Raw genomic sequence first — 24,361 nt, 5'->3', positions numbered from 1 at the left:
ACCCCACCACCACCACCCCACCACCACTCCACCACCCTTACCCCCACCACCACACCACCGCCACACCACCACACCACCACCCCAGGATATCCATCCCTTCACCCACAGGGGTGTTACTCCTGCAATCATTTTTGCGGATGGTCATGCGTATGGTCACCTTCTTGCAAGATCGCCCATCCTCCTTACCTGGTAGGGACAGGGTGGGCAAGGGTTGTGTCCCAGACTGGCATCAAGATGAGCCAGCCTGGGATAGTTAATGTCATGTGAGAGCGTTCCTCTTCCAGGTGCCCAGACATTCATGCCCCCTCCAACAAGGGGAACCTGTTTTAACCCATTGTCTTAGAAGGAAGTGGGACCAAGGAAGGCAGAAGCTTGAGCAAGTGAGACAGAGATAGACACGCGGGGTGGCTGGAGAGCCTTAGGCCTCTGTACTATAAGAAGACCTGAGACAAAGGCAGGCTATCTCCATACCCAAGCCCAACACTTATCCACTTATAGGTCATCCCTGCTGGAGACCTTCCGTACATCCTCACATTCTCTCTGAGTGTCGGTGTTTCTACTCTGAGTGGACTCTAGCAGTGAGAGTCTGCCATGAGCAGACATCTCAAGCCCAAACAGGATGTTCCACACAGCAAGATCTGTGGGGATGCCATAGCTCTCAAGCAGGGGCCACAGGTGCAGACTGGCAGCGTAGGGTTTTTTCTGCAGAGATCACATCTCTCCCAGTTAGACAACCACTCACAGGGATCTCTTTTGCCTCACCTCCTTGAGCAGTTTTCTCCAATACCTCCCACAACCCCCACCCACCCACCCCCAACTCCTGCCGAGACCATCCTAGGGTTCCTCTTCTGGAAAATGCAATTCCCTTCCTCAGCCCCCCTTGATCCTTCCTTGGCTTATTCTGTCCTAGGCACAATCTGGGCAGAGGCAGATCTCTAATTGTGCTAGGGAGACCTAAGCTTGTAAGCTTGGGGCCTTCCTCCCTGCAGTGTGAGTTCTAGTCTCAATCCAAAAGTTTTTTCATAGTCAGAAGCTCAGAGAAGGTGTGAAGGTGTACCCATAGATGGCAGATGGTGTTGGGACTTGGGTATAGAATAATGTATGCATGTGATGAACCCCACCAGTCTTTATGACTTAGGCTCTGTAGAACTCAAAGCCTCCAACCTATAATCTACTATGCTTGTTCTTCTGTCCACCCCACAAAGTAACATCCAAAAGCCTTCTCTATGCCCAGCCCACAGTTCCCAGGCTAGTGGCTGGCACACAGTGGCATTCATTAGATATCTGCTAGAGGCATGGACTTGCCCTGAAAGCCCTCATAGCCCATGAGAAAGCAACTTGGTAGAGAATCCTTTCTCTTAACTTCTGAGACTCAGCACAGACATGCAGGAGAATCAAGGGCTGCCATGGCCATAGCAGCCCTGGGATGAGGAAGGCTGAGTGTTCAGTGGGGGAAGGAATGGTGGCCTTGGACATGGGTGGGTACCAGATAAGTGGGAGCTACTAAAACCCAGGAGATGTGCCTCAATACCCAGCATGCATGTGGGTTAAACGGCCTTCACCAGGGGCAAGGAGTCTCCCTTTCCATCAACCTCAGATCTTGGGGACACCTAGAAGGGACACTTGGGAATAGCCATGTGTTTGCCTGCTTCCTGTTTTATGTGCTTCTGAGACAAGTAACTGAGCAGCAGTGGACACTAGCCCATAGGATAGTGGTATGTCTAATAGGGACCATGGGAAACAAGCCTCTTAGAAAACTGAGGAGAGGGGCATAGTGTTCAGGCCACACAGAGAACATAGAACATTCAGGGTGCAAGAGGTTATGGGTCATGGATCAGCCAACCAAGGTTTGGAGCCAACCTCTCCTGTAGTAAGTTATGTGGACATAAGGAGCTCAAAGTCTATGGCCCTTTGGATACAGGATCTGAGCATCTTAAAAGGACAGGCTTGTGAGCAAAGGTCACGGGGCTGACTGGTTCATTCAAGTACATATAGTTAAGATGATGGTTCCTGGAATTAAGGATTCCAGAAGCAAAGTGTGAGACAGAGGTTTCTGTCTGACAGCCAGAGGTCTGGAAACCTAAGTCTTCCCAAAGAGGCAGCTTCAAGACCGGGGCTCATGGGTCATAGAATCGATGATGGGGACATGTGGACTGGAGTCTTCATCTGGGGCAGAGGAGGCAGGGTGACTCAGGATCGAATGACTTCCTGCGTGGAGTAGCTATTGTCTTTTATCTCCAGCAAGAAGAATAGGCCTTGGATTGGAATAGAGTTCATGAATCTACTGACTCTGGCCATCTGATTGTGTTAGTGCCATGCTGATGGGATATCATTGGGTCTACTGATCCTGAGACCTACCATCATAGATGCCAGGCTGGTAGCATGGCCCCTTGGCCACCTGTGTGCCCCTCCCTCCTGAACACTGAACTCTAGGTCTCTGCCATGCTCACTTACATGTCCTGCAGCACCCTTCCAAGGATGGAACCACAGAGCCACCGACCTAGAGGGAGAAAGGGAGTGAGCAGGAAATCCGTGCTCCAGGCCAGGAGCCGAGATCCCAGGTAGAGGCAAAAACAGTCTTAGAGAGCTGGGCATGGCAGAGCATGTGTATAATCCCAGGAAGATGTCTGCAAGTTCTAGGTTACCTGGTCTATACCGGGAGTTCCAGGTTAGCCAGAAATACAAAGCAAAATCCTGTCTCAAAAACCAATCAAATAAATAATACATAAAAATAATACATAAAGCTAATCTTCTTCCATGATGCCCCAAAGCAAGAGCTCTGTAGGAGAGACTGAACCCAGAGCTTCCTGCATGCGTGTAAGCACTGAACCTAATGACCACAGCCCTGTGTGTGTATTATCTCAAGGTGCAGAAATCTTCAAATGTTTATTATTAACCTTAGGAACCTTATCATTTTAGCAGAAACGCTTAGCCCTCCAGGGATCCTTTTCTTTGAGTTATACCCACAGTGAGAGCCTTCTGCACCAGGCTGGACACATGTCACCCTATCCTATCACCCTAAATTATACATGTATGCATAAGCTCGGCACATGTATGTGCAGGTGTGTTAGTGTATATGTACTGGCATGCTGAGTGTGCTTATGTTCCTATGGCGTAGGAATGATCTTGAGACGGGCCCTGGAACACTTGACAGTGTGATTACATGTCTTGGTTTGTGGTCATGTATTTGTAGCTATGGGGTGTGATTGAGAAAAACATATAGGCTTCTGATCCAAATTCCTCCCACCGGTAAAACAGTGGTGCCTTGGCTTGAAGCCAGCTGTAGGGGAAGGAGATACTGACCTTGGCACACTCAGTTTCATTGAGCGGAGGGCAACTGATGGGTGAGCGGACAAGCACAGCACCCAGGGGAGTGCTGCCACAGTGATGGCGGGCACAGTCTGCAATCCAGGACGCACCGGGCTAGAAAACACACAGATGGGCAGTGAGGACATCTGGCCAAATGGACAGCATGGCCTGAAGACATGTCGAGCCCAGGATCAGGTGCTGCTAGGGCCCAGGGAGAACCATGGTCTTAGTGTTAGGGTCTTAGGGTTTTAGTGGACCCGTTCCCAGGTGGGCTTATAGAGTATTTACCAAGAACAGAGAAGTGGTGCCATTGGGGAAGGTGAAGAGGCAGGACACGTTCCTGCAGGAGCCACAGCAGGCCGCCAGGTCCCGTGGGTGGTCGTACTCCTGGTTCTGAAGGCCAGGTCAGAGGAGGTGATATCAGCCTTATGTCCACACCCATCTTCCAGGTGTCTGATATCTGCTTGTCTCTGATGGAGCTCAGGGCTCGAGGAGAGCATCTATAGGTGCTCAGAAAGGAGACCCAAGCCTCCCTCTGCTTCTGATCAGGCAGGCAGGCAAGGCTTTCCTGTCTTTGCCAGAAACCCCATTAGCAGCAGCACCTAGACCCTGCCCTGGGGACCACAGAGCCCCTGCCACTACAGAGACAGTATTGCCAGTATCAGGGCAATGAAGGCTCTGGACAGAGGTCAGTTTTTAGCTCAGTCCCTGCTGTGCTTTTGATAAACCACTCGGCCTCACCAAGTCCCCCTTTCTCAGTTGAAAGATGGGCTTAATTCTAACACTGGCATTCAAGTGTTTATTTAGACCCTGGTAGAAACCAGACTTCTACCTTCCCAGGCTTTAACTAAGTCCCTTTGCTGCCCCTGGCCCAGCCTCCCCAAGCTGGGAGGCCTCTGATGCCTGCTCTCTAGACTCGATTTCTGAAGCAGGCAGCAACCTGCTCAGGCTCTGCCAGCCCGGCTCTTCCGACAACACACTCTCCACACTGTCCCTACCGCCTCACAGTGCATGTCACAAAGGACAGAGGTGATGTTGATCTGGTAGAAGTTGGTGAGAGGGTCCAGCACGTCCGTGCAGCGGGACGTATGGCACACGCCATCTGCTGAGAGCTCCACCACAGTCTGGCCTGGCTGCATCACACCCAGTTCACGGCTCAGGCATACGGGGGCTTTCACTGGATGAGGGAGAGGCAAGGACCTGTCCTGGAGAGCCCAGCCACTCACCCTGGCCCTTCCCAGCTGGCCCACCCTAGCTCTCCCGTATCCGTCCCTTCCCACTCACCGCACTCGTACTTGGCACAGCCACACACATTCTCCACACTGTGCATGAACTCCTCATCCAGCTGCGACTTTTCCCACTGCAGGTGACAGAGGAAGTCATGCCCACAGTGGGCAACCCGACCCCACCCTCAGAAACAGCCTGCCACCGGGACCCTGTGCAGCGGGTAGGAAGAAGCCAGCAAGCCTGGGGTCCCATGGCATCCAGAAGCTCAGTCACTTTCCCCAGTGTCCAGCCTCCTGCCCTCAGCAAGGAAGACACAAAACCGTCACTGCCGAGCCCACTTGGCTTACCCACGCCCCACTTTCTTTACCAGTTTCAGGGAAAAAAAGGGGATGGGGAGGGGAACATGAGAGAGACAATGTGTGCTGGGACAAGGCACTGACTACACAATCCAGGAACAGCCCAGTAAAGCTTTACCCACGCCTCTAATGGCCACACACCCTGAAGTTTCACAGGAGTCTGTAATTTTCAGCTCCCTTGTTTAAGTAACTGAGATCATCACAGAATCAATCTCTTGGACTTGTCATAACAATTAATAAGATAATTCATTAAAAAGACCTGGAAAAGCGCAGCCCAATGGTAAGACCTCTGCAGCTGCCACAGGGCTATCACCAACCCTATCATCACCATTGTCATTCACATCGTCATCAAAACCACTTTCATCATCTTCCTCATCCTGACCATCCTCCCACCAACTCCACCATCACCATGGCCATCACCATGGCCATCATCATCCCCACCGTCATGAGCATCCTCCCTAGCATCTCCACCATGATCACCACCACCTGCAGGGTCTGTATGCTTATTCCGCAACACAATTAAGCTGACTCTCCAAAAAGAGGACAGGGTCCCAGAGGGAGGGATGGAGCTTGGGAAATGTGTCTTGATTTGAAATCTAGGGCTCTCTCCACTAGGTTAAAGGAAGAATATCCAGGAGACAGGAAGAAGAGAAGGAAGGAAAAGAGGAATAGAATAACGGTGAGGGTGGGAAGGGCAGAGTCTCCATACCAGATGGCATCTGGGCACAGGAATAGTGTCACAGTCACACTCTGAAAAACAAAAGTGGGAATCTACCTCACAGGGATGTTCAGACACTATTGCAAACCAGTTCCTCCAACGGCACAACTCTCACCCCAGGGAGACGGGCAGAGAAAGTGTCACCCTCCTCTCACCCTGACATGCAGGGGATGGAGTGCTCCACTTAGATGGGTGGGCAGTCCCGAATGCCACATCCTAACTGGGTACGGAGGGAGGTGAAGCAGGCAGACAGACCACTTATAGGTTTTCCCTGGTTTCCCCCTGGAAGTAAAGCCTCTGCAGGAATAACCGCTGCAAAGAAGCAACTTCCTCCCACTTGCGTTTCCCACAGGTACGCTCCAGCAGCTGAGCCCTGCCACACAACCTGTGGGCAACTCCAGCTGTGCAGGGAGGCCTGGAGGCACCAGAGACTAACATAAGGGGCACAGCAGTTTTAACTTTGAGGACCAAGGGCCACAGACCAGAGCAGCTGGGAAAGTCTCTTCTGGGTCACCGGCTCATACAACGAAGGGTTCTAAATGCTCCCCGAGATGGCTGGTCTGTTCTGTGCCACGAAGATTACTCAAGGAGTAAAGCTGAGTATGACCCTGTCCTCATGTAACGTGTATCTACTGAGGTCAGGAAGAGGCACCCGAAAGCCGGAAGCAGAACAGTCTCCCAGCTCTTTAAAGTAACTTCCAGAGTGTTGTGTAAAGCTCCACTGCTCAGTATTGATCACTGTGGTAAGGCTCCTGTTGGCCTTCCAGGAAGACCTGAGGACTCAGGCTATCTGGACCTGTGGTAAGGTTCCTGTTGGCCCTCCAGGAAGACCTGAGGACTCAGGCTATCTGGACTAGCAGGAGACGGCGAGAAGATCACTTTGAGTGAGAAACCATTTGAGATCCCGGGGAAGAGGCTGACGGGCTGCTTCATGCTCAGAGTGGGGCAGGAGGAGGGGAATCTGCGAATGGCCTAGGGATGCCGATCTCAGCAAAGTTGATGGTGGTGAGGGGCTCTTTCTCCCACCCATACCTGACTGAAACTTACCACAGGACTTGTAGGGGCAGCAGCGGTCTGGGCTCCACACCTCCACTAGGGAAGTGCCCATGCCACACTGTACCTGTGGGCAGCGGAAGCTCTCACACACTGGGGTGCACGCAGCAGGAATAAGACAGGTGACAAGTTAGTCTCAGACACCTCAGGATTTTACGAATGCTCAAGTTGCAGTATCACTACTGCCCACCTCTTGCTTATGCCCACACAGTGTACCCCGACAACCCCAGGGCAAGAGTCTCTCCTAAGGCCTCTTCACACATGACCCCCACTGAACCCCAGCTGGGGCTTACCGCACTGATACAGAGGGCAGCAGAGCTCCGTGGTATTCCTGTGCACAGTGAGTGCCTCTCCTTCCTGACACTCAGGCATGGGATCTGGACACTCACCACAGCCTGTGGGGACAGAGGGGTCACCACTGTCATACAAGTTCCCCTTATATGAGAGGAAGTGGGGTCTGTAACCCGCCCAATGCAGCGTTTTGGGGTCTCAGATATCTTGCCATCAGAACCTACATGTCCATCCTGTCTACCCACAGTATGGCCCTGGAAACACACCTGTTTCTTGTGCTCAGTAACCTAGGGGTAGTGCAGATGTATCTTTTATTTGTCTGATGTAATTGTCATCTCGAATGCTTACTGTCTTCATCTGCTAACCTAGGCCTAGTCCTGGCAGCTTCTAGCTTCCATACAATCTAATCTAGGCCTAGAATGTTTTCAGCCTCTGAGACTCGCTGTTGAATAAACCCACCCTTTCTTGTTCTTTCTGAACTCTAGCTGGTGGTTCAGCTCAGTTGTTCTGGCTCAATCTCCTCTTCAAGCTGACTGGTTCAAACTGGCTTCTTTCTCTCAACCTCATGCTAACTTTGGCAATATGTTCTAATCTTCTGGCTCCTTTCATCCTCTGGCTCTTTCTGTCTTCACCTATGTGTAGCTTGTTCTCTCTCTGCAACCTTTCTCTCTACAACTGTCCCGATAAAACTTCCTCCTTTATCTATCTATCTATCTATCTATCTATCCATCCATCTATTCATCCATCATCCATCCATCCATCCATCCATCCATCCATCTATCTATCTATCTGTCTATCTGCACTGCCCCTTAAGTACCTTTCTTTTCCTCTCTCTACTCATGAGAATTGTGCATATCCTGTTCTGTCAAATCTTTCTCTGATTCATCACTTTGTTTGCTACTCAATTAGACATCACTTTCAATCATGGGGGCTTCCTTTTACAAACTAACTTTACCTTCATTGTTTGGGATTAAAGGTGTGTACTAAGGGTGTGTCTGTATTCCAGGCAGAGAGATCAAAGGTCTGTGCTAAGGCTGAGCCACACCAACTAGGAACAGGGTTTTGTCAGTAAACAACACAATCTCAAGGATTCACAGGGTGATCAAAAGGTAACACAGGATTCCTTTCCCTTTGTCCCACGTTGCTTTCTGATTACTGACTTTATCCTTCTTCCTCTACCACTCTCACACAAGGACCTCAGCCTTTCCTCCCAGTTACCCACAGGAGCAGGAATGAGAAAGGGGCTGATGCGAGCCCACAGCCACTTACCACAGAAGTAGGAGGTGCAGCAGGAGTCTCCTAGGCGGCCCTCGATCAAGATCTGGTCCTGGCGACAGGTGGGGACCTGCTCAGCCTCACACAGACCAGGGTCACACTCTGAGGAAAAAACAGAATGCAAGCTCTGAATGCAGGCTTATGTCTGGGCTCCTCTCTGTCCCTGTCCAATTTTATCCAGGACTCAGAACACAGATGTCAGTCTCAGCATCCCAGGCCCACCCCACTCCCCCATCCCAACCTCTTACCGCAGCTATAGCTGGGACAGCAGGAATCCTCCTGGAAGTGGGTGATGAGTCTGTGGCCTGGGCGGCAGGTGGGAGCGAGGCCCTCGCACAGGGTCTGGTTACACACTAGGGAGCAGGCCACACAACCCGTCACCTGGGGACTAGTGTCCTCACAGCTTACCAGAGCCACTGGATGCCTGGACATGGGCTTCTTCCACTCCCAGCCCTGCCATGTCCCCACTCTCAAATGGCTGCCTCTGAGGACCCCACAAGGCAGAGACTGACTAGACATTCATCTAGGTTTACTGCACGCCAGTGTTTAAGATCCTCATGCAGCCGAGTAGTTACAGGAGAACCAGGCATGGTACAGTGACAGTGACTTACAGAATCTAGAGGGGGAAGAGCTGACTAGGATGCTGGCTCCAGGCCTCTGCCCATTCCATTCCAACTGAAGCCTCTGCTCCTGCTCCCCCAAAGCTTGGTTCTCTATTTCCCCTCAGTGAACATCCCAAAAGATGCTCTAATTTCCAGGCCTTATCCTGATTGTCATGGCCATGCAACAGACATAACTGGAGCCAGTTGCTGGCTTACAGTTAAAGGCCAGGAAGTCAAGAGTGGGACTCACCACAGACACTCCCCAGGCAGCAGGGGTCCTCCGTGGGCTGTAACAGGATCACTTCTCCAAATCGTGGGCAACTCTCAGGTCGGGGACCAGGGCAGTCCAGGTCCACAGGTATGATGGTGTCTGGGGCCTGGCATTGCTGCTGGCAACAGCCACTGAGGGAGCTGTTCCAGATCTCCCCCAGAGCACGTGGTACCCCTGTGCTGTCGGTGCAAGCTGCAGTGGAGGCATATTGGGGCACAGGGACTAAGGACCAGACTGTCTCAGCTATGATCCCTCTCATCCAAACATAAACCACCCCAAGGCCAAGACCTGGAAGTGCAAAGTGACCATCACCATGGTCTTTAGGAAGCAAAGGAGGCACTAGGGGGAGACTGGGCTTGGGGGAGCCACCTGGGGAGGGCAGAGACTTACCACACTTGTCCTCAGGGATGCAGAGTGCTGAGTGGCGCCGGTGCAGGATGGTGCCCTCTGAGCACACGCAGCCCTCACCCAGCACTTGGCACTGCTCTGGGTCTAGTGGGCCCAGTACCCCATCCTGGCATGTTTCAGGGGGTTCACAAGCTGACACACAGGCCTGGTAGGTCGAGTCACTGGAGCACAGGAAGGCTGTAGGGGTATAATGGACATCAGGCCTAGTCTAGTTCCGGGGCAGGGATCTGGCTCAGGGCAGCAAGTGTAGGTTGGGGTGAGGAGGAGCAGAGTATCCACCTTGCTCAGCTGAGTACCTAAGTCTGGGGCTTAGCATTGGATCTCCTCCCTCTGGTCAGAAGTCATCAATAGACTGCACCATAGCCCAAATGCTGCCTATTGTCTGCTTTCCAAATAAAGTTTCATCAGAACACTGATGTGCCAATTCATTTGTGTAAACGTTGTTTGTGTTGCTGAGGGGTTTTGTGGTGTTGTTGTTTTTGCTGTGTCAAGGTCTCATTACTTGAGGCAAAATTCATCTTCCGGGCTCAGCCTTCCTTCTGAGTACTAGTATTACAGGGGTTAGCCAGCACACCCTGTTCATTTACATATGGTCTTTGGCTGTCTCTGCAACGGTAGAACAGAGGCCTTGAAACAGAGGCCATATGGCTCACAAAGACACAGTATTTGCTATCTGGCCCTTTGAAAACCTTTGCTCTAGATGAGTGTTTTCCAGTGGTCTCGGTGGAGACTGTGGATCTGGGGTTTCAGCCCAGAACACAAGGATGCTGGGCTGTCCTTTGGGCATTTTGGAAATCCCATTACCAGGACTCCATCCCATACCAAGTAAACCTCTGATGAGGTCCAGCATTTATCCAAATTCCCTGTGTGAACAGCTGGGTTGAAATGACTGCTAAGTTGAAAGAAAAGAATCTTCCTGCCCATGATACGTACTGTATTTTGTATTCTGTTGCATTTTTTTAATTGCTGGTGTTGCCTTCCTCAAATTGGCTTCATACCCTCTGTGCCAAGATCCATAGTTTAAAACCCTACTCTCTATACTTAGGGTCTTGTCCTTCTTACTTGTCATAGACAGATATGCTCTTCTCAGGAGCGGTCCCCATGGTTCCTGGAAATAAAAATGCTCTACCCATCCCTGACCCAACTCTAACACGGTAGAGGTAAGGAAGAGACAGGTACCATTTCTGTCTTCAAGGAGGGAGGGAGAGATGCAAAGATGAGAAAAGTCAAACAAAGGGAACTCCCAGCCAGGAATCATGTGTTAGGCCGATGTGGAGAAATGGACACCATGATCTCCTACTGACTCAAGGCACTTTAAGAGAAAGTAATCATTGCTATGCCCATTGTATAGAGAAATTATTCAATTAAAAACAATCAATTCAAATAAAATGATTGCCTGGTCTTCATTAATATAAATATGGCATAAGATTTTGCTCATTCGCATAAAGTGCAAATACAAACAGAATATTTATAAGCACATTAATCTCATCAGTGAGGGAAGAGGTGATGAAGCTTGGAGAAGCGGTGACTTGAGGTGTCTCTGGGAGCCCTTTCACTCTCTAATGGGATGAGTTTAAGAGAACTACGGTAAAGGTGACCTGGCCCCTACTCACGGCAATAGTCGGAGCCCCGCCACTCAATGCACACATGAAATCTGTGGCACATAGCCACATACACTGTGAGTGCCACACAGGGCTGCTGCACGTACTTGGTGTCCCGGATCCACAGCTCACAGAATGACTCTGGGGAGACCTGGATGAATGCATTAATTAGTGCTGCCCATCCTGGTGCCCTGAATCCCAGTGCCCAGATCAGCCTAACCCTGATCAGGAGACCATGGTGTCTCTATAGGTGTCTGCTGCCTTCCCCAGCCCAGGAAGCCTCCCCACGTTGCACTCCATGGGCACCTACAAAGCTGTGGCAGGCACTGAAGGTACGGTTGGACACCATTCGAAGGCAGGGTGAACAGTCGGCTGTGGCACAGCTGTCTGGGCGGAAGCGGGTCTGACCCTCTGAGGTCAGGGAGCTGGGCACCTGCCAGCTGTCCAGAAAGGGAGCAGGGTCTTCTGCTTCGCCCAGCACAGAGCCCTCCTTCAGGGTGAGGTCATTGGCTGCATCTCCATCACAGATACCTGAAAGGGGGATAGTGATCTGACTAGGCACAAAGCCCGCTACTAACTACCCCAGGATGGCTCTCACCCTGAGCAGTCATCACAGGAATCTGAAAGCTGTTACCAGGTTTTACCATGTGACAGATAAGGAAAGGGAGGCACATGGAGCCAGAGCACCTGTTGTGTAGGAAAATGCACAAAAAATATTTAAGGGGAAGGGATTCAGTGGTTTGGATGTACTTTAAAATGGTTCAGAGATCTATGCATACATGCATATATACATGTGTATATACTACATATATGTATGTATTGTGTGTGTGTGTGTGTGTGTGTGTGTGTGTGTGTGTGTGTTAGAGAAAGAGAAGCAAATGTGAATAGTCACATCTGAGTAAAAGTCAGTAGAGGTCCTTTAGTCTACTCTCTCAGTTTCTATGTCTGACATATCACAGTGGAAAGTTATCCCCTAGGAACCTGCTCCAGTGGGGACTGCTAGCTAACCCTAACAGATGCTTCATTTGCTAGAATCAGTCATCCACTTCCCCCAGACTCCCTTGCAGCTGGTTGTGACTGTGTGGCTGAGGACCAGCCAATGGTGTGTGAGTTAAGGTGGAAGGTACTTACTACCTGCTGCAGAGGTCCTACCGGTTTCCCTCTGTGGAGTTGACAGCTCACGTTGAGCAGTAAGGAGCTATAAGAAGAGGGAATCTGGGGACATGAGATGTGACTGGTCATTTGGAAAATCATGTTCTCAGGAAATATGCTTCTGCTGTGTTGGCTACGGAGATGAGGGCAGGAATGTGGTTTATCTGCTGCAGCGGCTCGTGTGGCTGCACTTCCCTCATTGTCCCTCACCTCCCGGAGTGTTCTCAGCTCCAGATGCAAGTTTTCTTGCCTCTGCTTTTGTTTGTGTTACTCTTCTGTCCTACAATGCTTTCCTGAACATCTTCATCCCAGGGCGTTCCCCATCCACCCATCCATGACCATCCCAGGTCTCACTGAAACTCCCTCTGTTGCCAAGCAAGGGGCCCAGTGTGTGCCAGAGGTCAGTTCAGATAAAGCAGAGGTGTGAGCTATCTGGCCTCTGCTCTGGTATCTCCGACCATCCCTTCTGCAAACATAAAGCATTCCTTGAGACAGAACTCTTTGATTTATTAATTTTCTCGATAGTGACATTTTGGGTCTGGGTTTTGAATCCCCAGGGAGTATCCCAGAAAGACCATGGCCTCCTGGATTTTGCCACCTTTACCAGAGATAAACAGAGTGTGGTAGAAAGGAAGAGAAAGAACATGTGATGGTAGCCATGGTGACAGTGACGACGGTGGTAGTGGAGGTGCTATATAAAAGAAAAGATGTTTTCTCAGTAAGAATGGAAGCTCTAGAAACCAGAGCCTGGGCTGTTTTGTTTCCCAGAGGCTTGTACTTAAAGATGGAGTGTGTGTGTGTGTGTGTGTGTGTGTGTGTGTGTGTGAGAGAGAGAGAGAGAGAGAGAGAGAGAGAGAGAGAGAGAACCTATGTCACTCACCATCACAGTCACAGCAGCCTGCCATGAAGTGTCTCTGCAGGGAGCAGTAGACTGCACCCAGGCTCACCCTGCACCTGTGTTCCTAGTTAACACGCAGTCTTTAAGAGAGTACTGTCTGCTGCCATGCTGTGGTCTGAGGAGCCCTAGCTGTGCATGTCAGAGCAACTCTGCCATGTGCCTGTCAGAGAGCCACTTGACCTCTGAGCCCCTGCTTGTCTCTGGTTCAGTGGAGACACTAAGGGCCACTTCCCAGGACTGTTGTGTGGGTGACCTGGAATAAATGATCTCAGAGAGTGGAAGTGTCTGGCAAAGGCCCCCGCACATGCAGACAGGAAGGATTATCTGGCATTAGGGAGCCGTCAGGGATGTTGACAGACAAACCTGGCTGAAGTGACAATTGGCAAGGAAACCTTGCACAATTCCCTGCTAACAGCCTCAGCCCAGACACAGACATTAGGCCTCTCTGCACTGGCAGTTCTGTTGGTCCCTCCTCTGGCCTGATACCCTGTCCCAACATATCCTGATCCAAAGGAACCTTCCTGGTACCAGAGAGGGACCAGGGAACACTCCCCTCCCCCAGCTGGGCCCCTCCTCACCACACAGGCCACGGCCCTGGGTCTTGCTGGCTTTGCTGGCTTCCAGGATCATGAGTCCTGAGCTGTGAAGCCACTGGATCTGGATGTGTGAGGGTGTCCGCACAATATACATGTGTCCTGGATCCTCAATTCGGAAGCCAAATCGGCTCATGGGTGGCCACACAACTTGAGAGTCCACCGTCACCTTAAGGGGTAAGGAATTGAGCATGAGCAGAGCCTCTACTTACCTACCCACTCATCTATCTGTCCACCCACTTTATCTATCTGTCTATCTATCTATCTGTCTATCTATCTATCTATCTATCTATCTATCCATCCATCCATCCATCCATCCATCCATCCATCCATCCATCCATCCATCCATCCGTCTACCTACCTACTGACCTGCCCACTTATCCTGCCCATCAGTCAACTGACAAGCACTCACTAGGCACCTCCCATGTACCAGGCTGTTTAGGGCAAATGCATCCAAAGCATAGACCAACAGAACATGAGAGAATTCTGAAAATATTTTTATGTGGAAAATTCAATATAACCGGAACTGTAATGGCAGGAGGAAGGCTGCATCTCACTGTGCACATAAACAAACTCTCATGCCTTCTAAGCACATCCTTATTCCCTGGTCTACAGGGCTCTGAGGATTAGGTGCTTCCTCCCTGACATCAGCTCACTTCATGCTGACCCGCAAGGATGAAGGCAGCTGTTCCCTGGTTACCATTAGCTCAATTTTCTTCGGGCAGGACTGTCTGAGTCTTTGAATTCCTAGCACTTGTTTTTGGGTTTGGCATTACCTGAGGGCTCAATCAATGTCTGCTAAGTACTGAGCACACCTCAGCTCTCACAGACATTTTCAATTCAAGGCTATAGCTTCTATTACAAATTGACAAGGTTAAAAGTGTAGATAAGATGGAGTAAGAATCAAGTTTCATGCCATAAATCTAAGAGACAGAAAAGGTTAAGATCGTAAAACATTTATTATGATTTACCATTCTCCATCCAGGAACAGACTATTCTACGAATCACTCCACAAGTCACCCTGCAGGTGAATTGCTGAGCTACAGGAAGGGAACCTCTCTGTTCAGAAGTCAGAAAACTGTAGGTTTGGGAAGGTCCCCAGCTCTTTAATACCACCCAGCTTTCCTATTTGCATTGACAGAGGCTTGAGCTCAGGGTTGTGAGTGTGCCCAGCCGTATGTGAAGCCCAGGCAGCTAGCCCATGCCCACGGAGTTCTACAAGCCTTAACAGCACTCTATCCAATGATGAGATTGAAGCAGTCATAAAAAAATCTCCCAAGAAGGAAAGGCCCAGGACTGAACAAATCCTTGGCCAAATCCTGCCAGAACTTTAAAGAACTAATCCCAATTAATTCTCGAACTATTCCATAAATCAGAGAGGAATAGAATGCTACCAAACACATCTTACAAACCCAATATTACTCTAATACAAAGTTGGATAAGAATATGACAAAAAGCACCCCTATAGACAAATTTTCCTCAAAACACTCTCTCTCTCTCTCTCTCTCTCTCTCTCTCTCTCTCTCAATAAAATACTTGCAAACTAATTCACTCATACAATAAACATATTATATACCAGGATCAAAATGGATTAAGAGTTGCAAGGATGATTGAATCACACAAGTTAGCAAATCTGATACAGTGCAGAGAGACTCATGGTAGAGATCACATGGTCATCTCAATAGATGCAGTGAAGGCCTCTGACGAAGTCCAACCTCCTCTGATGATAAAGGAAGGCCCAGAAGAAACCAGGAAGAGGAAGAACAGATCTCAAAGCAATGGAGACTGAGTGGTAAGTTTACAGGTGAGGGGGGAAAATGAAAGCATTCTCTCTGAAGTCAGGAACAGACAAGCACGTCCAATCCCTCTGCCCTTAATCAAGATGGCATTTGAAATTACACCCAGATCAATAAGGCTAGAGAATGAAACAGAAGCAGTAAAAATAAGAAAGGTGACACAAATCACATCATCTCTCCTTGCAGATAATATAATCCTATATTTAAAAAAAAGAAACTGGAGATGTCATCAGAGAGTTCTGAGACTGCTACTTTGGTGAAGTAGCAGAGAACCAATCCCATTGTTAAGAGCCTCGAAAGAACAAAAAGCAGAAAGAAATTTAACCAAGAAGATGAATATATCTACCATAAAAACTTTAAGCATCAAAGGACATTGAAGATAGAACATGAAAAGTGCACTCATGCCCGTAGATCCCCTAGATTAATATTGTAAAAATGGTTATATTCCCAAGAACAATATATAGCCTCAATACATTCTTATCAAAGTTCTAACCATCATTACAGAAGTAGGAAAACAATCATAAAATTCCTATGGAAGTACAAAGGTGTCTGTACAGTCAAAACAACCCCAAGAAGGAAGAGTGGTGCTGGAGGTAACATAGTACCCAGCTATGAGTTACACTCAGAGCCATATTGGGTGGGGGAGCAAACAAATGCACCACAGCACCAACACAGAGATAGACATATAATCACCGGAGTAAAACAGAGGATCCAGGAGTAAACACACAGCTATAGCCATCTTACTTTTCACAAAGGTTTAAAACACACATTGAAGTAAAGATAGGCTCCTCAGCAGACAATGCAGGAAGTAACTGGAGACACACATTCCTAACATGAAAACCAGAATTCTATCTCTCCCTATACAAAACTTAAGTCAAAATGGAGCGAAAGCTTTAACACAAGGTGTGAAGACTTTGGGACTGCTAGAGGAAAACAGAGGAACACTTCCTGACACAGACAGAGACTTTCTGAGAAGGATCCCAGTGGCCCTAGAAATAACAGCAAATCTGATAAATTAGGTTTCATCAGATTAAAGAAATCCTGTCCAGTGAAGAAAATAATTGCCAGAATAAAGTGTGGCTTGCGGAATGGAGTGAGTCTTCCCATTCATCTAAGATGGGGGATCAATATATCTACTACATAAAGAACTCAAAAATTAAACACAAACACCAAATCATCCAGTCAACAAATGCAAAAATGAACAGAGAATTCTCCAGAGGGAGTAAAAATAGCCAGTAAATATATAGAAAAAAATGGTAAAACATGTTTAGTCATTGAAAATGCAAATAAAGATGACATTGAGGGTCCCTCCTCCCCACAGTCCAGGCAAACAACAAACTCAGGCACAGGTAGTGAGGGCTTGTGAGGGACCTTATACAGTGTGTTCAGAATGTGAGTCAGCCACGTGCAAATCAGTACAGAGGTTCCACAAAACCCCAAGTTTAACGACCGTATGATCCAGCAATGCCACTCCTGAATTCCTGAAGGAACTAAGACATCCTAACAAAGAGGCACTGGACACTCATGCTTACTGCAGCCGTTCATGATTGCCAGCTTGTGGAATCACTGCAGATGTTCAACAATGGACAAACGGGTAAAGCCAATTGTGTGTGTGAGTGTGTGTGTGCGTGTGTGCATGTCCACACACGTGTGCATGTGTAATGAACTTTTAGTCAGCCATTTAAGAAAAGGATCAAATTATGTCATTTGCAAAAAAAAATAGTTGGAACTAGAGAGAATCATGTTACTTGAATAAGCAAGACTTTCCCATGTGGTGCATATGTGTGTCATATATAACCATATATATTACATATTGACATGAACACGGAAGGCAACTGTTTGGAAGGAGAAAGGGCACAAAGACAGGAGAGGATACTGGTAAACATGAAAACAATCAAAGCCTATGATGTTAATGGGTGAAAGTGTCCTCGTGAAACCAAATACTTTATACAGCTATTTTATATGTATATTTTGAATAAATGCTAATAAGAAGGAAGAATTTATAGCTATATATTAAATACGATAAATTTGTGTGTGTGTGTGTGTGTGTGTGTGTGTGTGTGTGTGTTATGTCCTTTTTATTGAAAGGTTAAAAAAAAATTTTGGGAATAGCAACAGTTTTAATGAAAAATGTCCCCCATAGGCTTCCTTATTTAGTTCTTGGTGCTATTCAGACAGGAACTTTTAGGCAGTATATCCTTGCTGAAGGGAGCTCATCAGTGGTGCAGACCTTGAGGGTTTACAGCTTCACCTCACTTCCTGTCTGGTACTCTGCTTCCTGTGTGTGGCTGAGATGTGATCTCTCAGCCGCCTGATCCGGCTGCCTGCTGCCAAACTCACCATTTCTGGAACCACAAGCCACCCCTTCTATGCGTTGCTTTTGTCCACGATATTTTACCATAGAAACAGAGAACAACTAATAAAAGGACTGTTTAATTTATTTTTAAGCCTCTACCTTATCATAACCTCATCAACCAAACCTTGCTTCAGAGAACCTTGGCACTCGGGGATGGAGGGCAGAGCCAAGCAGGAAGGTGCTGATCTCAGGAAACAGAATGAGGGCAATCCGCTGCTCATGGATGTGTGGACACGTGTGGATGTGTGGACACGTGTGGATGTGTGGACACGTGTGGATGTGTGGACACGTGTGGATGTGTGGACACGTGTGGATGAGTCTCTTACTGGCTGTGAGGGAAAGCCCACCTACGGGTGGCCTTTTGGACACTCCAGCTTCCTTGACTGAGGGGGCTTTAACCCTGAGTTCATGAACCTTCAATTGAGGGCACCTCACTTACATACTCCCTGCTTGGAAAGGGCTTTGGAATGCCTTTACATAGCTATATGTCCTCATAAAATATTGCAAAGGTGACACTTTCGACAGCAATAATTTGAGGTCATACTGTCTTGCCAGTCTGATGTCACCTGTTTACCCTCTTCCTATAAGAATGGAAGAAGCATCTTAAATGAAGTAACTTTCAAGTATACCTTATTTTTCTCTATTTCACTTTATTTTATTTTAGACAGAGTCATTATGTAGCCCAGGCTGGCTATAGAGACAGTGATCCTTCTGCCTTTGCTTCCGTGTGCTGGGATTACAGACATGTGCCATCATTCCTAAAAAAGAGAGTCTTCCCAATCCTTGCCCCTAATTACAAATAAGTCTCAAGGCCCCACTCCTGCCTATGCTGTCCCTCCCTGACTGCTGCTTGGCCCTGCTGGCCATCTCTTTGGTGTGCTTACCTTCCTGTTGAAGCGGTCAATGCTGACATGGTGGGCCAGATGAGTCACATTCAGTATCACCAGACAGAATGGGGGCCAGTTCAGGTGTCCCTGCAGAAAAACCAGCCTCATCAGGCCAGAGCCTCAACTCCCCAAGTTCTCCTCCAACTGTGTGAATCTAGGAAACATGAGCATACCTGCAGGCTAGATAGAAGGTACAAAGACTGTTTCCTGACCTCATGCAAACCCAGCTGAAGGAAAGCAGGGAGAAAGAGAAAATGGGAGGAAGGAAGGAAGGAAGGGAAGAAGGAAGGACAGAAGGAAGGGAGAGAGGGAAGGAGGGAGGGAGGGAGGGAGAGAGGGAGGGAGGGAAGAAAGGAGGAAGGGAACGAGGGAAGGAGGGAGGGAGGGAAGGAAGGAGGGAAGGAAGAAAGGAGGAAACGAAAAAGAGGAGGAGGGCACTTCCTCCATCTACTTGGCTCGCAGGGTTATCCTAGGGGACCAGCCTCTGTAGGTGGCACCTGTGACCTTGGAATGGCCTACCCATTCCATACTCTATACTTAAGTGTCAACTCAAAGGAGACTGGTAAGTAGCAGGGACTAGAATCCTGCAGATCCCAGGGTCAGGAGGTGGCAACTCTGCTCTACTCATCCCCTCAGTCACTTGACCTGACCAGTTACCATTCCATGAACCTCCAGGGTGGCAGAGAAAGACACCGCCATGGCCCTCCCCCATAACCTCTGGCATTCCTTGAACTCCATCATATCACCCAATCTCCCCTCTCAGACTAGCTCAGATCTCAGGTCCTGGTGAGGAGAACAGCGGGGGCCAGTACCGTACCAGGTTGGCACTCTTGCAATCCAAGACGTGCACAGAGATGGTTTCATCTGGGCTCTGGCTGAGGATATAGATGGCCTCCTTGAATAGAGCCGCATGGCTGCCATCAAAGGTTACAAAGCTCAAGTCTGGGAAGAGTGAGCATCGGCCTGGAGGCAGGGGCAGAGAAGAGCAAGCAGGTGGTTCCAAGGCCACCAGGAAGGTGAGCAGGTGAGTCAGACACCCTGGGGGTTGGAGAGCTCCTGGGATCAGGTGTCTCACAGAGTTCAGAGGTCACACAAGGGAAGGAAATCTGTCAGGCCAGGAGTCACAGATGAGATTTTCTACAGACATATGGGGAGGAACGCACAGATGAGGGAAGAGACACGGTCTAGGGAAAAGACACAGAGGCTATGGCCGACCTCATAACTCACAGGCACATTCCCAGAGTGGGCAGCAGCGATCCCCGCCCACCCGCACAGCGAGGCCCAGGACTCCACAGCGAGGGCGTACGGCACCCTGAGGACAGTGCTGGGTCTGGTTTACACGTATTAGCTGGCCTTCAAGGCATATGTGACGAACACAGTCCTGTTCAGCGATGGGCTGTGACAAAAAATGGAGCGTCAACGTGAGTGACCCTCAGAGCTTATGGTCTTGCCTACCTCGACCCTTCTGGGACAAACCAGAACAACCCTTCTGGTCCTAGCAGGGCAGGTAACAATGAGGTAAAACTAGGGAACTGACCCCCTGTGATGGCTAGTGTCAAGTCAACTTGAGTCAACCAAGAATCCCTGGGAAGAGAGCCTCAAGGAGGGATTGTCTGGATCAGGTTGGACTGTGGGCATACGTGGGGGGGGGGTTGTTTTAGTTGATGCAGGAAGACCCAGCTTGAACGTGGGCAACACCACTCCTTGGTTTTAAGCCCCATACAGTGTGAGCATAGGGAAAGCTAGCTGAGCAGTAAGCGCGCATGCGTTCACTCTTTCTCACAGTCCAAAGCTCACTCCCACCACACCCTGCAGAAACACACCAAGCATTCAATCAGCCCTGGACCCAAAGAGGCAAGGTGGGACCCTGCTGTGGTTTCGGGGGACCTGGTGAGTTTTAAAGTACCAGGAGCTTCAGATAGGGTTGAAAGAGGCCAGGGGCACAAGTGTCATCTTGGAGTATAGAGTAAAAATGGACAGGAAGCCCCAACAGGCACAGCTTATGAAGATGGCCATCCTAGAGGCAGGGAGAGGCCCAGGTCTTGGGGACAATCCACAAACCGAAGGACCTAACAAGTCACTCACCACACAGGTGGCAGAAGTGTTCACTTCAGCCTCCATCGATCCTTCTGCTATGCTCTGGGCTGGAGCTGAGCGCCCGGTCTGCTCTGTGGTGGCCTGGCGCACTAGATCTTCTTGGGGCTGGAGTCCTGCTGGGGTCCCATGGGCCTCTGCCAGCTGAGGCAGCAGAACCAGTGGGCCTTCCCGGGAGGCCGTCCTGGCTGACACCAGGCTTAGGGAGTAGGTAGTGGGCACCAGTGGCACTGTGGCAGCCCGGGGGCCTTCAGCCTCAGTCACCAAGGGAGTAATAGTACGGCTCACTATGGGCGTGAGTTCTGTGAACCCACCCTGGACAGAGTCAGAGATGAGGGTGGGTGGAGACACCTTCTTAGATAGAATGGCTGCTCTCTGAGTGGTGCTCTTCCGTGGGGCAACAGACACTGTGGGGGGCACCCCAGCAGTCACAGCTGAGGCTCCAAAGCTTGGCAGTGTGGCTCCCAGAAACAGGTCTGGAGCCATACCTGTTACTTGAGGAACCTTCGGGCTAGGTGAGTGTCCCTGTTCCTCCACAGCAGACATGAGCGGCACTGTCAGACTGAGTGTCTGAGCAAGTGGGGTGGCAGTCATGGCCGTGGCCAAAGTTGTGGCCTGGTGCTGAGGCAGAGGGGTGGGAATGTAGCCTTTGGAGGCAGGTGTGACCACGGGGGCAGATGTGCCCACCTTAGCCAAGGGCAGGCTAGTGTCAGGAGGCAGGCCAGAGAGGAGGTGGGGTGGCCGAGTTGGCTCTAGAGAAGCTAACACTGTGGTCCCCAGTCTGTGAGCGCCTGTGGATGGGCTGTCAGCACCCGGGATCTCCGGGGACAGAGCTGGAGGCCTGGGGGCTGTGGTGGTATGTTGGGCTGGGTGAGGCAGGTCAATGGGTGCTGAGCTTGGGGGTGGTGACATTGGCAACTCTGTAAGCTGGCTGTGCCCAGCTTCTCCCTTCTCTGTGGCTGACACCACCTCCAAGCCCTTGGTGACAAGGGGACTGGCAGGACCACTGTGTGCTGTGCTCACCACAGCCAGGGGCTGGCTGGAACTTGAAGTTCTCTGGGCCAGGACAGTCAGGGATGTCACTGTCTTATTTGCCTCCTTAGTGACTGCAGTTGGCAGGTGGGATCCTGGGGAGGTGGGGGGCCAGGATTTCACTCCAGGGGAAGTCATTGGTCTGGAAGAGAGGCTCAATAGCCAAGAGGGCTGCAGGGGTGTGGTTTTAACGGGGAAGGAGTCATGACTTGGGACTGTCACAGCTTGGGTCATGAGTGGGAAGCGAGGTACAGGGGGTGACCGGGAGGCGACGGTGGTGTTGGGACTCCCTGCAAAGGTTACGGTTACTTTAGTTGTCTCTGTTGTACCTGACACAATGCCAGATGTGGGTGTCTGCAGGGAACTGGGGAGGGATGACGAGGACCCTGGGAGGTGAGAAGTGGGTAGGAAGCTGACAGCCCCTTCCTCTCTGGCTGTGGCCTCTGTGTGGCCAGCGGGAAGGTTAGATGTTGTAAGCCCCAGTGGTGTCTGCAGCGTGGGTTGGGTGGATCCTGGAGATGGCACTGGCCCCTCAGTGGCAGCCATTGGTAGGTTTGGGGCTGAGGTGAGTGGGGCTACTGGGACAGGGACAGGGCTGTGGGTGGAGGCTCCAGGGGGCTCCTGTGGAAGCTGCTGCTTGTCACCAGTGGTAGGTAGCACTTGGCCAGGTGCCAGAGTCTCATTGCCAAGAGCCTCCGTGGGACCCCGCAAGGCTGGCTCCACACCTGGGGCAGACAAGAGAAGAGGCTCAAAAAAAGGGGGCGACTGCCCCAGCTGTCCTCGTGGGGTTGCACTGAGTTATGGGGCTGGAGGAGTGGTACCCTAAGTGATGGGTCAAGCACAGTTTCTGATGGCACACAGCCAGGGCCTCTGTCCATAGAAACCAACAAGATGGATGGACTCTGTCCATTTTGCCTGAGCCTGGCTGCCCTGTGCATCCAAAACAAGACCCCAAGCAAGACTTCTGCACCTCACTTTTTCTTTCTCTGAGATGCGGACCAGATAAGACCCCAGAGCACTGAAGATCTTTCCTTCCAAGGCCCTGTACTGACTCTGCTTCTCCAGGACCTAGGACCCTGAGCAGAATTTTTCAGTGACACCCTGGAGACATGAAGGAGTCTGAAGAGGAAGGAGAACCCCAGGCTGCTTACAGTCTTCCATGTAGACACATCTCTGTGTGACTTCATCCAGGACCTTAGGAGTGGAACACACAGGGATACAGCCTTCTACCCTAAGGACAGAGCAGGGAGCTGGCTAGTGACCAGAACACTGTGCTGGCCTCCCTCTTTTGCCTTTATAGAACACAGGCCCCACCCTTCTGTATGCCGTGTGTGTGTGTGTGTGTGTGTGTGTGTGTGTGTGTGTGCTTGTCATGTGTGAGTATGCGTGCTTGTCATGCACACTCTCATGTGAAGCTCACAGAGACCTTATCACACATGTATACAGTAGCACCCGTGCCCATGTCTTGTTCCCTGGCCAACAGAGTGACACATGTGAACAATGTGTGGCTCTGTGCACACCAATCCACATGTTCAGGCTCTCCTCACAGGCCTGTTCTCACACGGCCCATAGGCTCTTTCTGGGGCTGTAAAAATGCTAAAACATAGACCTGTTGCACACACACACCTATATAGATGTCCACAAACACCAGTTTGCACATCCCTGTGCTATGCTCAACCATCCTTAACTGCATAGAACCAGCTCACACGAGTGTGTGAGCCTCACACAGCCCGTCCATGCCTAGTCTACACATACAAACACACAGTTAAGCTATATGCACACCGTGCACCAGTGTGCAATACAGATATATAACATTTATAAAAGGCACACATATACTGTTGTGATTGGAATGTGAATGTCCCCCATAGATTCCCTGCTGTGCCTTCCACACAACAATGGACTAGGTCCTTTTTAAAACTGTGTCCCCAAATAAACCCTTCTCCCCTCTTCTCTTGTCAGGTATTCTGTCATGAGAAAAAAATGGCTAAGACATACACAAAGACGCATTACACACACACACACACACACACACACACACACACACACTCCTATACCCAGCTTAGTACACACTCTCCCTCACACACAAATATCTGACTATGCACGTGCTCGCAAGTGCGCTCCAACTCTCTGTCTCAAAGGCAATGACATCATGCCCACTACCTCCTGGTCTCACCTGGGCACATCCTGGCAGCTGGCTGCCTGTGGGTCCCGGCAGGTTTGGAAGCAGGGGCTAGCACAGGCATCGTAGCTCCACTCACAGATGGGGTAAGCAGCCCCCAAAGGCTTGGCATCTAGAAAGACAATTCCCTCCAAGTCTCTGGACTGAGAGAGGCTGAACACCAGTGTCCGGAATTATTCCAGATCAGCCCATGCCTTCCCTGCCCTGTGGTGGGGACAGGTAAGTACACCCAGAAAAAAAGAGTAAGAAGCATGTCCAAGCAG

General features: G+C 50.0%; 1 protein-coding gene across 1 annotated transcript in view; it reads right to left on the bottom strand.

The window, feature by feature from the left end:
* Positions 1–24,361, bottom strand: part of Otog (otogelin) — a 72,253-nt gene that overhangs the window by 1,920 nt on the left and 45,972 nt on the right. Inside the window, exons 34-55 of the mRNA XM_028788915.1 lie at positions 24,093–24,210; positions 23,071–23,150; positions 20,879–22,644; positions 20,021–20,189; positions 19,611–19,756; positions 18,791–18,880; positions 13,740–13,923; positions 11,422–11,642; positions 11,124–11,262; positions 9,493–9,687; positions 9,082–9,294; positions 8,478–8,582; positions 8,224–8,331; positions 6,957–7,058; positions 6,658–6,756; positions 5,602–5,642; positions 4,594–4,669; positions 4,308–4,486; positions 3,598–3,702; positions 3,304–3,423; positions 2,455–2,500; positions 107–186 (exon numbers count right to left, since the gene is read on the bottom strand). Of these exons, the coding sequence (XP_028644748.1) occupies positions 107–186; positions 2,455–2,500; positions 3,304–3,423; positions 3,598–3,702; positions 4,308–4,486; positions 4,594–4,669; positions 5,602–5,642; positions 6,658–6,756; positions 6,957–7,058; positions 8,224–8,331; positions 8,478–8,582; positions 9,082–9,294; positions 9,493–9,687; positions 11,124–11,262; positions 11,422–11,642; positions 13,740–13,923; positions 18,791–18,880; positions 19,611–19,756; positions 20,021–20,189; positions 20,879–22,644; positions 23,071–23,150; positions 24,093–24,210 (4,382 nt within the window). The remainder of the gene's footprint in view (positions 1–106; positions 187–2,454; positions 2,501–3,303; positions 3,424–3,597; positions 3,703–4,307; positions 4,487–4,593; positions 4,670–5,601; positions 5,643–6,657; positions 6,757–6,956; positions 7,059–8,223; positions 8,332–8,477; positions 8,583–9,081; positions 9,295–9,492; positions 9,688–11,123; positions 11,263–11,421; positions 11,643–13,739; positions 13,924–18,790; positions 18,881–19,610; positions 19,757–20,020; positions 20,190–20,878; positions 22,645–23,070; positions 23,151–24,092; positions 24,211–24,361) is intronic.

Source organism: Grammomys surdaster, unplaced genomic scaffold (assembly GCF_004785775.1).
Source record: "Grammomys surdaster isolate TR1022 unplaced genomic scaffold, NIH_TR_1.0 125769, whole genome shotgun sequence".
Lineage (NCBI taxonomy): Eukaryota > Metazoa > Chordata > Mammalia > Rodentia > Muridae > Grammomys > Grammomys surdaster.
This window is presented reverse-complemented; position numbering and strand designations above follow the sequence as displayed.